The sequence below is a fragment of the Desmodus rotundus genome, chromosome 10 (genome assembly GCF_022682495.2).
Source record: "Desmodus rotundus isolate HL8 chromosome 10, HLdesRot8A.1, whole genome shotgun sequence".
NCBI classification, from domain to species: Eukaryota; Metazoa; Chordata; class Mammalia; order Chiroptera; family Phyllostomidae; genus Desmodus; species Desmodus rotundus.
In genome coordinates, this window is record NC_071396.1 from 71,810,760 (window position 1) to 71,828,266 (window position 17,507).

Genomic DNA, 17,507 nt, shown 5'->3' on the forward strand with positions numbered 1-17,507 from the left:
AGAACAGGTGGGATTTAGCCTGCTGGCAGGGCAAACATGAGGGTGATGGCTAAAAACTACCCAGAAGGAACTCAATTCCATCTCCCAATAGTCTTCGGAAAATCCACTAGCCATTATACGCATGCAGCCCCTGGGAGGACCTGTGTGGGCCCCACAGTCTGGAGCACTTGACAGACTGGCCTCTTGTCAGAGGTCTCCGAGTTCCTTAGAGCAGAACCCCCCAGGCTGCTTGGGGCCTCAGCACCTGCCTCGGGCTCTGCCCCGACTGGTGCCAGGCACACCTGGAGCTGTTCTTCTCCCAGGGCTGCCAATGGGCAGCATCAATGGGCCAGGTGGTGGGTACCCTGACTGACTTGCCTTCCCTTTACACTAGAGACCAGATGCCATGTCTGTCCCTGAGGACAGAAGCCAAGGCTCAGGTGTGGGCTGGCGGGAAGGAGGAAGCCTGAGCAGCAGTCTCCTACGGTGACCTCTGTCTCCACTATTCTCCGGGGCTGAGGGACAACCCGGGTGCCACCAGCAGATCCAGGCAGCTACGGTGGTTCTCTTTCAGAGCAGGAGTCCCTACACGCAGGGCAACCCTCCTGGAGGACACGTCCCTTTTTTGTTTCTGTTCTTAAACCACGGCTTCTTCCTGAAGGAGGCAGAGCATCTCCGGCCTGTCGTGTCCTGGGGTGTGAGGATGACATACTGAGAAAGGGAGCCTGTCCGTGGCTTCAGCTGGGAGAGCCTTTCTAACCACCTACAGTCACATGAACGATTCCCATGGCGAGGGCTGCTACTCTGACCGGAAATGTCACAGCACACCCAGCCACCTGCAGCCTGCAAGCTCTTCACAAAAACCCACAACAGGGACTAGCAACATTGCCAATTGCCCCCTCGGGTGCCCACAGCTGCTGGGGCATCTCCTCAAGTGTGGCTCCCCCAACCCAGGGCCCCAGATAGCACGGCCCTCAAGACTTACCAGTGCTGGGGTCATACACGCCCCCATCATTGACCAGCACTTTGTTAAAGAGGACAACACCCGCATCACTGGGGAAAGGCTTCTGGGTGAGCCCCGCAGAGAAAGACACCAGAGAAGGCACTGGAACCCCTGGAACAGAGAGGATGAGGGTGTTCACAGGTAAGTAGGGTTGCAGCCTAGGAAGCTGAGGCCTGTGTGCCTGTCCCGAGAGGCAGCCTCACCATTTTATTTTGCCTTCAAGTGGTAAAGCACCCAAGGACACAAACCATCCGAGAGCCAGCCAGTCCGCTCTATCAGATCAGCAGTGAGAGGGCAGCTGACCTGGGCGGTTGGACAGGGCCTTGCCTGGAGCAGATGTGTGTGAGAGACACTGTGTGTGTGTTTGTGGGTGCGGGGCAAGGAGTGGATACTGGGAATAATCTTGGGAGTGGCTTACTTATTGAAGAACCAATAAAACCTGGACCCCCAGGAAGCTGCTCAGGGCCACACCAGGCTGAGCGGTCTACCCAGTGGTCCTCTCAGGGAACTCCAGGAGCTGGGATCACGCCCAGGGGAAAACTCCGTCCTCGGCATGGCTCTGACACTCTCTGGGGAGCAAACCTGGCAGGGGCTCACCCACTGCAATCAGCACAGGCCGCGATCACAGCTGGCGGCAGGGAAGGGCTGGGCCCAGTCTCCACCCGAGCTAACGGCCCCAAGCAGGGAGGAAGGACACGCAGGGCAGAGGCTTCCAAGGAGACCTGGCCTCCTGCTCTGGTCCTCTGACAGACCTACCTGGGGAGGCTATAGGAGGTGACTTGGGGTATCCTGAAAAACAAAATGGGGATGGAATATCAAACAAAATCCTAAGCAGCACCTCATTTTCACATCCCCTCTTTCCCTGCCCCTCATGCTATTTCTTTAAATAACATAGAGCAAGGGCACCCACTCCAAGCCACCTCCCCAGAAACAGCTGCACCTGCCGGACCTGCTTCCTCACTAGCCCACTTATCCCTGGACAGGGAAGAATGCCCTGAGGGTAGTTGGATGAGAGTGTATGAGGAAAAGATGAGGCACTGGGGCTTCTCAATCAAGCCAGGGCGGAGAAGTCCACAGACTGAATAGACTCACAGCTGCCGACTCCCATGCCTGCCCTCGAGGGGCTTTGTCTGTTCACAGGCTTCACCTCCAGCAGGCTGGATGCAGTGCTTGTTACATGGATGCATGGATGGGTGGGTGGGTGGGCAGATTGCTGGGTGCATGAATGGATGGATGCATGGATGGATGGATGGATAGATTGAAGGATGGATGGATGCATGGATGGATGGATGGATAGATTGCTGGATGGATGGATGCATGGATGGATGGATAGATTGCTGGATGGATGGATGCATGGATAGATGATGGATAGATTGCTGGATGGATGGATGCATGGATGGATGGATGGATAGATTGCTGGATGGATGGATGCATGGATAGATGATGGATAGATTGCTGGATGGATGGATGCATGGATGGATGGATGGATAGATTGCTGGATGGATGGATGCATGGATGGATGGATGGATAGATTGCTGGATGGATGGATGCATGGATGGATGGATGGATAGATTGCTGGATGGATGGATGCATGGATGGATGGATGGATAGATTGCTGGATGGATGGATGCATGGATAGATGATGGATAGATTGCTGGATGGATGGATGCATGGATGGATGGATGGATAGATTGCTGGATGGATGGATGCATGGATAGATGATGGATAGATTGCTGGATGGATGGATGCATGGATGGATAGATGATGGATAGATTGCTGGATGGATGGATGCATGGATAGATGATGGATAGATTGCTGGATGGATGGATGCATGGATGGATAGATGATGGATAGATTGCTGGATGGATGGATGCATGGATGGATGGATGGATAGATTGCTGGATGGATGGATGCATGGATGGATGGATGGATAGATTGCTGGATGGATGGATGCATGCATGGATGGACAGACAATAGCCCAACAGTGTATAATCATCCATGATACATGAAACTAATAGAAAACAAACTGCTTAGAAAATTATTTGTTTACATGTCATAGCCTTGAGCCTCAGTTTCCTCATCTGTAAATAGAACTAATAACTTCACAGTGACATCAGGACAGCTGTGAGAAATTGATGTGGGGGGATCCCACAAATGCTCACTCTCTTTCCCTTCTCCCCCCTGCCCTACCCAACAGCATCCCCCGCCCCTCCCACTCCCCAGTGGAGCTGAGCTGACATAACTTTCACGGGGCACCTACTAGCCAAGCATCGAACTAGGCTTTCTCCCTCCTCCTCACAGACTCCCTGAGGTGCTACTACTGTCCTCACTCTGCAGGTGACAGAGCTGAACCTCAGGTTAGGAGGCTGGCTCAGGTCCCAATGCTTGTAATGACAGCACTGGGATTTGATCCAGAACCTTCCAGCTTCTCCACTCTGATGTGTGGCCATCTCTGCTGCTATACAAGCTCCCAGTACACCTTTCGTTTCCCAGGTACACTTCCTGCTGGGAAGATCGGTGAGCTTCCTCTGGGGCCTAGGTATTTCAGCCCGTGGGGCAACCTAAGTATAATTTGTTGCACTGACCCTCGGGTGCGACAGGCTCTGGGGGTTCAATTAGCATGAACTGGTCTCTCAGGATGTCAGCACCTTTAGAGAACTAAGTTTTGGACCTTGCACCATGAAGGTTGAACCCTGAACCCACAAAGCCCCTGCAGCAGACCCCTGAGGCTGAGACAGCGCCTCCATGTAGTCTCACCTGGTGCTCCTGCGAAGCCTTCTGTTCTGGGGATGGGCACCTGCCCAGACTGGCCGTCCACCCCGTGAGGCAGGCCCCTCCCTGACATGCCCATCCTCCCTGGAGGCCCAGCCTCGCCAGTCTCCATAAAGTCCCCAGTGGAGCCGGGCAGGCCTGTCCGGCCAGGCCACACTGGCGGGGGCAGTGGCTGTTGGGGTCTCTTGGGCAGAACAGGCTGCTGGCCCGTGTGCAGTTGTTGTCCAGGGCCGTCAGGAGGTGGGGGAGCACTGGGCCTTGGCAGTGGTGGAGGGGTCAGTGGCAGGGGATGAGATGGCTCCGTAGGGACCTCTGCCAGCTGTGGGGGCTTCTTGGGAGCTTGTGGGGCCTTCCCGCGGGGTGGAGGTGGGGGTGCTTCTGAGGGCTCCTCCGCTGAGCATTTGGAAAGTGGAAAGAAATACACAGAGTTAAAAACCTCAGGCTTGACGGCTCAGCCACAGCCCCTGTGTGATACTGAAGGCGTGCACTTGGGAGGCTGTCCTTGTACCTACACCAACAAAGTCACGGGCACCGTGTCAGTGCAGGAGCAGCCACCACTGTATGGGGACAGCCTGCCTTGCAGCTTTGGAAGGAACTGCCCGTCAAGCTGCCCTCAGGTGGCCTGGGAGCCGCTGAGAAGGCAAGTGGAAGGCGCCCTGCCCAGGGAGGGGGATTTCCGGCCTCCCTACATGATGGCTGCACTCTCCAAAACGGCACCACTCTTGGCTCCAGCACCCAAACTCTCCCGATTTCACTGCGTAATGATGGCATAGATGTAACCACAAATTACTGAAAGAAATTACTATTGCCACAGGTGACCTCACATTTAAACAAGCTAGTTTTGGGGTCACTGTGGATGGCTTCACAAGCTGAGGGCCTCCTGGGTACAGATGCCAAGGCAACCCAAGCAGGTGCCCAGGAGCCGGGGCCACTTCTACAGCAAGAGCAAACGCCACAGGAGCAGCAACACCCCTGGCCTCTCACCACATCCTTAAATCACCAGCTGAGGGGGTTTCCACCAGAGGAACCTTCTGATTCACACTTTCCTGTCCCCTTGGGATGGCACTGTGACACAGCCAGGAAACTGCCGCCCTCTCCTCAGTGCGGACGTTCCTGGAACTAGCCTTCCTGTAGAGGCCCACGAGGCATCTAAAAATAACCGGAACTGGCCGGATACCACCCTCAAAAGTCAACCCCTACTCCTCAGGCCCCTATGGTGCTTGCAATGCCCAGGTTCCAAGCTGTAGAATAATGTCCTGGCAAAATCAGTGATTGCATTTTGACGCACTGTCTAGTTTTGATTTAAAACTCACTAAGGTAATTACAGCATATCAAACACATACTCCCCTCCACCCACAGAGCCAGGCTGCTCGTCCACCTCCACCCCAAAGGGAGATAATTTCTCAAATAGCATTTTCTGACCAGTGCTCCATGAGAGAATTAACCCTGGCAAAGGATGAGTGGATCAGTGATCACTTTTTGATTGATTACTTTCTCAATTCTCCCAAGGTTGGTACAGAGCTAATACCATTCTAGATGCAGAGAAGTTAATTCATGCCAATCAGTGGAATGGATCAGGCCTAATTGTCTTTGGAATACTGGTTGAGAAGGGCTGGGTTAGACGGAGAAACAGGCAGACGGATTCCAGACATGGGAACACCAGCCACAGTGGAAGACAAAGAACAGTCTGAAAACACTAAGTCAGTCTGCACACTAAGTTAGGAGACTCCCAGCCCCTTTTCCCTGCTCAGCTTCCAAGACACTTATTTATTACCACAGGTCAGTGACAGGAGGAACCTTCCAACAGACTCCATAGCCTTGCCTGGGTGGCTTAGTTGGTTGGAGCATCAAAAGTTTGTGGGTTTTGTGGGTTTGATTCCTGGTCAGGGCACATACCTAGGTTGCAGGTTCGGTCCCCAGTTGGGGTGCATACAGGAGGTAGCCAATCAATGATTCTGACCTTGATATTTTTCTCTGTCTCCTTCCCTCCCTCCCTCCCTCCCTTCCTCCCTCTCTCTCTAAAATTACTAAACGTTATTGGGTGAAGGTTTTTTTTAAATGACTCCATAGTGAAGCCCATAGGCACGAAACCCTATCTCTGCCTCACCTTTAAATGTGAACACAGTCAAGATCACCTGAAGTGCAAGGAAAGCCTCTAATATGAAAGACAAAACCAAGACAAATCATCCAACCAACTAGTGAAAAGGAACTCTGAAGAAAGAGACAATGCAAGAAATAAACATGTTATCCTTCTGAGAAACAGAAGTCACCATCCAAGATGCAAGAAAAGATTGGTATAAAAAGGATCTTCTTAAGACTTCTGGCCAAAGGGAGACATAGGTAGATACACTGTGCCTCATTGCGCAACCAAAAGGACAACGACAAATTTAAAAACAGAAAAACAACCAGAACAGACAGAAAATCAAACTGAATGGAAGTCTGACAACCAAGGAATTAAAGAAGAAACATTCATCCAGACCAGTAAAAGAGGCGGAGACAGGCGGCTGGGTGGAGAGGACTTGTGGCAAGGTGGAGACGGGCAGACCAGGTGAGGTGGTGGGTGGCAGACCTAGGCGGTCCCACATTTGCGAGTGGATAAACCAGGAAGAACAACTGGGGAGCAAGACAGACCATGTAATCCAGGGTTCCACTGTGGGGAAATAAAGCCTCAAAACCTCCAGCTGTAAAAACCTGTGGGGATTGCAGCAGTGGGAGAAACTCCCAGCCTCACAGGAGAGTCCATTGGAGAGACCCACAGGGTCCTAGAATGTACACAAAATCACCCACTCTGGGATCAGCACCAGAAGGGCCCAATTTGCTTGTGGGTAGCAGGGGAAGTGACTGAAAACCAGCAGAGAGCTAAACAAATAGCATTGTTTCTTCTCGGATCCCTCTCCCACATACAGCACCGCAATGCAGCAAAATGGGTTGTCCCTCCCTGGCAAATACTTAAGGCTCCGCCCATACAACATATCAGGACACCCAAGACAAAAAAAAAAAAAAAAAAAAGATGGCTTAAATGAAAGAACAGATAGATCAAAGCTCCAGAAAAAATACAACTAAGCAACAAAGAGATAGCCAACCTATCAGATGCAGAGTTCAAAAAACTAGTAATGAGGATGCTCATAGAAATGGTTAAATATGGTCACAAAATAGAGGAAAAAGTGAAGGCTATGCAAAGTGAAATAAAGGAAAATGTACAGGGAACCAACAGTGACAGGAAGGAAACCAGGGCTCAAATCAACAGTCTGGAGAAGAAGGAAGAAATTAACATTCAACCAGAACAGAATGAAGAAACAAGAATTCAGAAAAATGAGGAGGCTTAGGAACCTCCAGGGCAATTTTAAACATTCCAACATCTGAATCATAGGAATGCCAGGAAGAGAGAAAGAGCAAGAAATCGAAACCTTACTTGAACAAATAATGAAGGAGAACTTCCCCAATCTGGCAAAGGAAATAGACTTCCAGGAAGTCCTGGAAGCTCAGAGAGTCCCAAAGAAGTTGGTCCCAAGGAAGCACACACCAAGAGACATCATAATTAATTACTCAAGATTAAAGATAAAGAGAGAATCTCAAAAGCAGCAAGAGAAAAGGAAAGAGTTACCTACCAAGGAGTTCCCATAAGATTATCAGCTGATTTCTCAAAAGAAACGTTACAAGCAAGAAGGGGCTGGAAAGAAGTATTCGAAGTCATGAAAGGCAAGGACCTACATCCAAGATGACTCTATCCGGCAAAGCTATCATTTAGAATGGAAGGGCAGATAAAGTGCTTCCCAGACAAGGTCAAGTTAAAGGAGTTCATCATCACCAAGCCCTTATTATATGAAATGTTAAAGGGATTTATCTAAGAAAAATAAGACCAAAAATATGAACAGTAAAATGACAACAAACTCACAACTATCAACAAGCAGACCTAAAACAAAAACAAACTAAGCAAACAACTAGAACAGGAACAGAATCAGAAAAAATGGAGATCACATGGAAGGTTATCAACAGGGGAGTGGGAGGGGGAAAGAGGGGGAAAAGATACAGAGAATAAGTAGCATAAATGGTAGGTAGAAAATAGACAGGGGGAGGGTAAGAACAGTATAGGAAATGTAGTAGACAAGGAACTTATATGTATGACCCATGGACATGAACTAAAGGGGGGGAATGCGGTGGGAGGGGGTGTACAGGGCGGAGGGGAATAAAGGGGGGGAAATGGGACAACTGTAATAGCATAATCAATAAAATATGTTTAAAAATAATAAATAAATAAACTATTGGAAAATACATTTCACTGGAACAAAGGGAGTAAACCATGAAAGAAAAAAATTTGTAAGGTCTCAGACAGGAAAGAGGTTCAAAGAGTTTCTAGGATGGTATTGAGGGAAGTTTCGGATTGGAAGCCTTACAGCAAGTGCAGGGAGCGAGCAGTCCAGACTGGGTCAGGACGAGAGCAAGCTCCAGGAGGGAGGTGGCTCATTTTAAAACACGGAGTCTACATGTATGACACATTTTATGCTGTGGAAAATTGTATTAGGAGGGTATTAAAGGGTAAGAAGAATCCAAAATGGACACATAAAATCTAGCAAATAATACGCAACACTACTACAATTCAGTGAAAAGCAAAACAAAAAGCAAACAGTCATCTTTAGCTGTTATCGGTTGTTTAGCTCACGAGAGCACAAGCAATTGTCTTGATTTCTGTGATGTGACTGTTGGGAGAGGGACAAGGGGAAGCAGGGAGAGACAAGGGAAAGCCTCATTATAGAGCCTCATTATAGCTGCTAAAAAGATAAGCTATATAATGTCTAAATACTACCTAAAGTATCTATGTCGAGAGATGTCTGAGGCTGATACATCAATGTAGAAATATGGAGGCAAATATCAAGGAGGAAAAAGGTCTGAAACAGTTGCACGTGGCTGCCACCCCCTTGCCCACCGAGACTGAGAAAGGTGATGGGGAGACGTGGGGGGCAGGGATGCTGCTATTCATTATAAGCTTCTCAGGACTATTTTTCTTATTTTTATAAAATCTAACTGTAGAAGACACTCACCAAGGGCACATTTCTACCCTATCCCTTCCAGGCATGCTTAAGTCTATTTCTTCTCTGTCCCCTCTGTCCTCCTCTCTCTGTTCCCAGGTTCGGGAGTGTCCTTCCCTCCAGGGCACCGCTCTACCGGAGCCCCCAGCACCCACCTCCCTGCTCTACCAGGAGCTGCTCCATCCAACACCACTCCTTTCCGCTCATCCCTCTTTCCTTCCTCCCCCAAAGTTTTTCCTTTAACCCCAAGTTTAGGTGTCTCCATCCAAAATTTAAATAAAAAATACTTTTCCTCAGTCCTACAGCCCTCAGTGAATCACAGTCAGCAAAGTACCTTGAAATAGCAAAGTCCGGCCCCTCAAACTGGTCCTTTTTCTCTGACCTCTGTTCAACAAACCCTCCAACCAACTCTCTCTCTGAAATCCACTGGCATTCTCCTGGTTACCTCACCCTGGCACTCAGAGTCATATTTTCCTCCTCCCTGTCCCCCCTCCTCTCTCTGTCTCTCTGTCTCTCTGTCTCTCTCTCTCTCACACACACACACACACATACACAGAGATCTGTTGCTAAGTCCAGCTGATTCTAATTCTGAAATATTTTTGGCTCCTTCTTCCATACCTTAGCACAATGCTCTTTAGAAAACATTCTAGTCATCTTTTCCCTGCTCAAAAATCTTCCATTGTTTTCCACTGCTCGTCAAATCAAATCAAATCAAATCTTTTCTGACACCAAAGTCCCCACCACTGGCTCCATCTCCTCCTGCAGGCTTTAGTACCTCAGTGGTGTCTGGCTCGCATCCGAGCTTCATTTCTTTGTGCCTTTGCTTTCATTGTTCACGCTCTCTAAAGGCCTCTTCTGGTGCCCTTGCCAAGAGAAACACAGTCATCCTTGAAGACCCAGCTCAGACACCACCTCCTCCATGAAGCCATCCTGGATCTGCCCAATAGGGCTTGAACAATCCTGTCTCTGAAACACAAAGCTCTTTGGGCCTCTAGGGGACCTTTCAACTTATTATCTTTCTTCTCTTGCTGGGTAATGTGCACTTGAGGACACATTTTAATGACCTTTCACCCCCAGGGCTAGGCACAGGGCATGGAAGGAGGCTGGAAGTATGTCACGTCCTATAAGCCACCCCCGAATTCCTGCCAGCCATTCAATTAGCACCCTAATTTTGCCAATAACTGCCACTCTGGGGTCCTGTTAGGGCAGCAGTCCCCAATCTTTCTGGCACCAGGGATTGGTTTTGGGAAAGACAATTTTTCCAGCGAACGGGCTGGGGGAGGATGGTTTCGGGCTGATTCAAGCACATTGCATTCAAGCTCACCTCCTGCTGTGCACCCTGGTTCCTAGCAGGCCACAGGTCCATATGGGTCCATGGCCCGGAGGGTGAGGTCCCCGGTATTAGGGCAAGGCTGGCACACAGAGACGGTGGTAGTTTGCGCTTTTTAGTCATCACTCCCACAACACCCAGGCGCATCATACCAAGTAGGAGGCAGAGGGAAAAGAATGGACAAATATACTGCTTGGGCCAAATATTCTCCACTAATCTCCTTGAGGAGTCCGTCCACGAGTGCTGTGAGAGCTGAATGCTCCAAACTGCCCGTCACATCACAGCAAAGATGGTGATGAGAACGCCGCCCTGGACCTGGACGGAGCCCTAGCCCAGCCCCTCTAGCTCCCACTCCTGCTCCCGCTCCTGCTCGCGCTGCAGCATCGCACAGTACTCCTGAGGCACACGGTTATTACAAAGTTGAAACAGAGACTAGACAGCATTTTGCTCATTCTGGAAAGATAACTCTGGCAGTCAGCGTCTTTCTGAACTGAACATGTGTTTCTAATTCAGAGACTGACCATTTGAATTGAGATCCTAAGAGCCAAGTGTTGCTGTGCGTGCATTACTGCGTGAGGAGCGGTGAGGAATGGACCGAGTCCTGGCTCTTGGTCTGGGAACCTGCCCCATGGCACCGTCCTGATGCTGATGGGTGGCCGTGTACCTCCGGGAGCAGGCCAGGCAGGACCACAGGCTTACCATGGAAGGACTTGACACTCGTGTAATAAAAGACACTCCTTGTCCTTTAAAGTTCTTATTAAAAGCCAATTTCCACTTTACTAAAATAAAGACCTGCCTTTAAAAATTCCCCAAAGTCCATGAGGCCGATGTGCTAAGACGACAAGTCTGGCCCAGGCAATTAATGTCTCTGGTGACAGGAGCCTGGGGTGTCTGTCTCCTCCGGCAGCCGCTCATGACCCCTGGAGGCAGGCCAGCTGCCAGGTGGGTCTAAGTTGCAAAAATTAAGGCTCCTCAGCAGGTTCCTGGTACCTCAGTGGTGCCTCGGCACGGAACAAGGGGCCGTGGGGCAGACACTGGTCTTGGACGTTAGCGTCTGTGTTGGAGGCCTGGCTGTGGGAAAGCCACTGTAACCCCCTGCGTTATCCACACCCTGCATCACACAGGCTGCCCTGCAGTGCTTCCTGTCACCCAGGCAGAATTCAGTGCCAATCAGATGAAGTGACAGGTGCGAGGGCCCATCCCTGATGGTAGAACGCCGTGCAACTCATCAGAAGTCTGGCCCAGGTGAAATCTGATTTGCCTGGCATCCAGAGGAGGTGTCTACAGGCCAAATGCTGCAACTACACAAGTATTTAAAGATGTCAATCAAGACTTCTTTCTGGCTTAAAAAAAAATCCATCAAAATGCTGAGAAAAGGCAGCTAACTGGATGGATGCACGATGTTCTCAGAGCCAATTACCACATTATGCAGCAAAGCTCGGTTCCTGGGAATAGGCCCAAGCCACCACAGACTGAGGTGGCACAATCGCCTGTGCGTCAGGAAGTTCAGAGGAATGTGGCTCCTGTCCTGAGCCGGCACAGAGTGGGCTATCAGAAAATGGCTGGTTGAGGAAAGTCACTTGTCTTCCCTGCAGGAAGGCTAAGGGGAGAGCAGGCCAGGTGGCATGCCCCCAAATGGAGGACATGTAGGTACAATAAAGAAACAACTGACAGAAAACCTGAATTGTTCCCCTGACAACACAGGGAGGGAAAACGTGTATTCACTGGAATGGTTCTACTCTGAGCAAATGGCAGCCTAAACGCGGACCTGGCTTTGGTTGAACAAAGAGGGGAAAAGCCCTCCCGCTGGCACAAGGTGGCGCTGTGTTGGTTACGGCACAGAAGGGCCCATATTGACTCTTCCTCAAGTGGGCGGAGCCAAGAACGTGAGTCCAAAGGATCCCACATGGAAATCGGAAGGAACTGGGCTAAAGAGGGAAAATGGGTCTACATTTCTAAAAAGTACAACACTGAAATACAGATACAGGTGTATTTGTGTGTGTTAAACTCTGTGGCAAAACCTTTGAGATGAAAAGTATTTCTCTGAGTCTCAGAGAAGGGGTCTCACCTGTATCAGCACACTAGGGAATCTCTTTTCTGGCAGAAATTCACAAGCTGATTCTAAAATTTCTATGGAAAGGTAGAGAGGATCTATGCTTCCCAATTTTCAGACCCACTGCGAAGCTTCAATAATCAAGACGTAAGGAGAGACAGAGCGATAAGGAACAGAACAAAGTCCGTAAGCGGACTAGCACACGCGCGGTCACCCTTTGGTTGGTGGCAGGTGACAAAGTCGGTGGTTTTATTCTCTCCTTACCACCTTCCTGCCCCCCTGCCTGCCCTTCTTTCCGGGCACAGCTTGTCCTGGGCAGTTGTCTCCTACTGCCTCCGAGGTGGCCTGCCTTCCCCTTCCAGGACCAGAGCTACAGGTTTATTGTTATAATTACAAATTTATCACAAATTTAATTACAAATTCCTGGGTCTCACCTCATCCCTGTTGAACAGGAATCTCCCGAGTGAGCCCAGGAGTTCTTATTCCAAGCTCCCAGAGGATTTTGCATGCAGCTGTAGGAGAGCTCAGGCCCCAGAACACCGCACTTCTAAACTCAAGGTTAGGATGGAGAAAAGCAGCTGCTATTTATACCAACTAAAGATCATTACAGAAACCAGATGCTGCCCTGGCTGGGCGGTCAGTTAGCTGGAATGTCCGTTCATGCACCAATAGGTTGCCGGTTCGTTCCCTCGTTGGGGCTCCTACAGGAGGCAACCAATTGCTGTTTGTCTCTCACATCAAAGTTTCTCTCTCTCCCTTCCTCTCTCTCTAAAATCAATAAACATATTTTTGGGTGAAGATTAGGGGATAAAGAGCCCTGGCCAGTGTGGTTGCTGGTTCAAGCCCTGGTCTGGGCATGTATGATTCCCAGTCCCAGCACATACGGGAGGCAGCCAATGGATGCTTCTCTCTGGCATCAATGCTTCTCTCTCTCTCTTTCCCTTCCTTTCTCCCTTCCTCTCTCTCTCTAAAAACAATGAAAAAAAAAAAGGGCCTTGGGTGAGGATAAAATCAAACAAACAAAAAACTAAATGCCCGCACGGTCAAAGGCTGTGTTGTCTGGGGTCAGTGTGGTCTGAGTGTGTGCTGTTTATTTAGCCTTTATATGTTCACAAAAGGCCCAGTCCATCACGCTGTCTTAGCCCTAAACTGGCCCCAAACTCAGCCAATTTTGAGTTGAAGTCAAAAATCACCATAATACTTTCATCAGACCATTCTTCCCTCACCAGGCTTTATGGTTAGATACTTATTTTTAAAACCTGTGCTTTTTTCAGTCTTACAGCACATCTTAAATTAAGCAACTTTATATTGAAGGGATTCTTAAATCTGAAACACTCCTAAACAAAACATTATTAAAATAATTGAAGTAGTATGAGAAGTTGCCCTAAGACATGAGCAAGAGGAAGAGGTGGGCGATGGGAAAAGGAAGTAATGTTGTTGTCAAGAGATGGTGTTGAAACAATATTGTGGCATCTGGGCAGGCTGTCCCCTTCTTGGAACCGTGCCGTAGGGAAAGAGCTTCCCTGATGCACAGAAACATGCGTCGCCTGCCCACCAGCTCTGGTGGAGTCCCAGGTTTCTCAACGTCAGGAACTCCCCTTCTCTCCCAACTGTAAGAGGAACAGTGCAAATGCTCGAGTCAGCCAGGCTCAGCGTCTCCATCAGACGAGGAGGAGGCGGGCATGTGCCGCTGTCAAAGGCTGTGCCAGTCTCGGTGTTGCAGATGCTTGCGGCGCAGGCCGGGATGGCCCTGGGCCCAGGCAGAAAGTAGACTCTGTGTTTCATGCTCATCTGGGGACAGACATTGGAGCTACTGGCAGCAGGGAGACTCCCTACCTGACTGACTTCAGGAAAGGTGAAACTGGGCAGCTTGAGGACAAGATGCCACTAAAGGGAAGGGAAAGGGTGCTGGTGAGAAGGTGTGAAGTAGCGGTGCCCAGGCCCATCTGTGGAAACAGGGGTGACTGTCTCCAGCCAGAGGGCCGAACCCTTACAGGTGGTCGGACAGAAGAACAAAGCATGAAGGAACCTCCTTGTGCTTTAGAACCTAACGAATCCCTGAGTGGGAAGCTTCTCAGTAACAAGAATATTTGAACGTGAATCCTGAATGCTAGGGAGGGAAGATTTCTAGGCTTTTTACACTACCTGATGCACAGTCTATAGAAGAAGAAAACGAAAGGGAGAGAGGGAGAAAATGCCCTCTGGCTATCTAGAGCAGCCAAGAGCCTGACACCCCCAGCTGCCATCCCAGATCTGCTGCGGACAGGCCTGCTCACTCCTCTGAGGCTGGAGGCCTCGGCTTTGCAGAAAGAGGAAGGGAGAAAAGTTCAGCCAGCAGCAGACCGAACATCCATTAGAGAGGACGGAGGATTAAAATAATAGGTAATATTCATTGAGTGATTACCAAGGACTATTTAATATTCCACTACTAAGGAGTATTAATCTTCACAACAACTTTTTGAGGTATTTTTATTATTTCCAATTAATGATGCAGGAAGTGAGGCATGAGGTAGATAAATAACTTGCCCAAAGTTACAGAGGAAATGTGAGTTTAGATGGGATTGCGGATCTGGGAAATAATCACTTCCTGGCTCAAAATCCTCCGATAGTTTGTCATTGTACTTAAAATCCAAATCCTTTACCAGAGCCTATAAAATCCTCTGTGATCTAGTTCCTATCTCCTCTTTGACCTCTCTGTCTAGGACCTTCCCCCTCGCTCACAGACTTGAGCAAATTGGCATTCTGAGTTTTCAAAAAGGGCAAACTCATTCCTGCCTCAGGACCTTTGAACACGCCGTCCCCCCACACTGGGAACAGTTGTCCCACAGATTTCTGCAGGGCTTGCCCTTCATTTTATTCATATATCTGCTCAAATGTCATATGCACTGAGCAGCTCTCCCCACCAGTCACTTAAAATAGTTGTCCCCAGTCTCTAACGTCTTACTCTGTTGTATCTTTCCTCACCCACTGATTGCTGGCTGGAATCAGATCTTTATTTGCAGGTCTGTGCATTGCCTGTCTTTCCAACTGCAGGGTAGGATCCCCGAGGGCTGAAACTTCAGCACTATGACACGCTCAGGAAGCATTTGTTGAGTGAATGAATGGGTAGAGGCACAGAAACCGCTGAGCCGAGCTGAGCTGAAGGTGAGGCAGTGATGAAAATACAGTGATTCTTTACCTTTTGAAAGTTAGGCATGTGTCCAAGTACTGGATGAAAGCCATGGACCTTTTGTCCCAAAAATAAGCAAACATCTACACCAACAGAGAGACGAGAAGGAGACTTGAATCTATCTGAACATCGGCTGAAGCCCCTCGGTCTGCCCTAGTCCCCACCCCCCCACCCCCACCCCCACCCCCACGGGCTGCCTCCTGGATAATTCAGCCCCATTAGAGACGCTTCTGAAGAAAAAAGTGAGATCTGTGAGCGGCGCAGTGGACTGAGTGGGAACAGTCTGTGTCCCTGGTCCAGCAAACAGGTCTCTGGCTACTGCATACACTACATTATGCATCCTCCGCCCTGGTCCTTTGCTCACATTGGGAGGTATGAGGACTGTCGTTAATATGCCCTCCCTCCTGACACATACAAGCCCCATCACCCTTCAAGGGCTAACTTGCTTTGACCAACACAGTGTGGCAGAAGTGACACCACGCCCCCTCTCGGCCAAGCCTGGAAGAGGCCCAGCAGCTTCCACCTTCGCTTATTGCCAGTTATGTGGAATAAACCTGACCACCCTCAGACCACCATGCTGTGACGAAGCCCAAGGTAGCCACGTGGAGAGAATGGCCAATGGAGGAATCCTGAGCATCAGACATGTGACTGAAATCTTCCTGGACCTTCCGCCCAGCCAGGCCCAATGCCAGCTGATTGCAGCCACGTGGGTGACTCAACATTAAATAAAGCAGAAGAACCACCAAGCCAAGCCCTACCTGAGTTTCTGACCCACAGAACAATGGAAAATAATAGATCTTTGTTGTCTTAAGCCATCACGATTTGTGGTAGATTGTTACACGGTGATAACTGATTCATTCACACCAGCTCCTCACCAGGTGTGCCTTTCATCCTCCTGCTTTTCTGGACCTCAATTATTAGCTCCAGTAGTGCCTCCTTCCACAAGTTTCTCTTATCACTCTGCCTCACTCCGCACCCCACCGGCCTCTGAACTTGCAACCTACTCAACCTTGATCTCTCAGCTCAGGGCTCTCTCCTCTGAGAAGCCCTCCTCGACTTCCACAGCAGCCATGGGTGCTACTCCACATGCCCAGTGCATCCACAAACACCCCATTCCCATGACCCTCTCTGCTTGTTTCACCTCAGACCGTCACTACCAATACATTGTCATCCACACAGTCCACACAAAGAGCTCAATACCTGCCACAAAATAAGGGTTCAGTAAGATTCTACGAACTACAGGAATAACCCCTACACTACTCACTGGACCTTTACATTCGGTCTCATTCATTCTCCCTGCAGAACGATGTGTGTCTTTGCCACTGTGACTGAAAATGCCTGGAGGGGAAGACTGTGCTACTTATTTACATCCTTCACAGAGCCTTGCACAGAGTAGGTGCTCAATAAATGTTCTGTTGACTTTTCACTAGTTGATATGGGACTTTCACTGTGATCTGAACTCCTAATTCACCCTCTGATACTCAGGTCACAGATATCCCGGCTGTGGAAGGTACACAAGGACGGATAAAGCTCTGCTAGGTTATTTTTGGCTCTTTGAAATTCCTGGAAGTCCATGCATTCTACATTCACAACATTGAGTTCATTGCAAAAGGACAATCTTTTGGGAGCCACATACCTCCAACTCTTACTTTAACAGACAAGCATGAAAGACTTCACGCAGCTTCCCACACTGCCTGGGAATTGCAAATCAACTGGAAATATCTGGTTCAATCTGTTATTATAACGCACTGTCCAGACAGCACTGTTACCATGAGGGACAATCATTCTATGAACACACATGGTCTTGTGACCATTATGAAACATTGCAGAGATACAGAAGCTTCATGGGCCTGGGGACGAGGGGGGGAGGTTATAAACAGTGTAGTGTGGTGGGCCCCAAGCTGGGGCAGAGGCCAACTTCCTGCTCCTGGTTGACCTGGTAATTTCTTATCTACAAACCCCTTATCTTTGAGTACCTGGGACACTCCCCTGCCTCCTGAGGACCTGGCCCTGTCTCTCCCCAGTCAAGCCAGGGCTCGTCTACCTCTCCTGCTCCAGCCTTCCCCTCCTTGAGTTTTATATCTCAACTGGGACCTGATCATAAAAGCCTACAGGCTCACACCAGGCCGTGAAATCTCAGCTCACACATGAGGAGCTTTGCCACCTGGAGGAGA

At 49.4% G+C, this 17,507-nt stretch overlaps 1 protein-coding gene across 1 annotated transcript in view; it reads right to left on the reverse strand.

Annotated features, from left to right (window-relative positions):
- The window catches only part of EMILIN2 (elastin microfibril interfacer 2), a 53,248-nt gene that overhangs the window by 2,674 nt on the left and 33,067 nt on the right, over nt 1-17,507 (reverse strand). The window contains exons 5-7 of the mRNA XM_045187946.3: nt 3,740-4,147; nt 1,739-1,771; nt 965-1,093 (exon numbers count right to left, since the gene is read on the reverse strand). Coding sequence (XP_045043881.2) covers nt 965-1,093; nt 1,739-1,771; nt 3,740-4,147 — 570 coding nt within the window. The remainder of the gene's footprint in view (nt 1-964; nt 1,094-1,738; nt 1,772-3,739; nt 4,148-17,507) is intronic.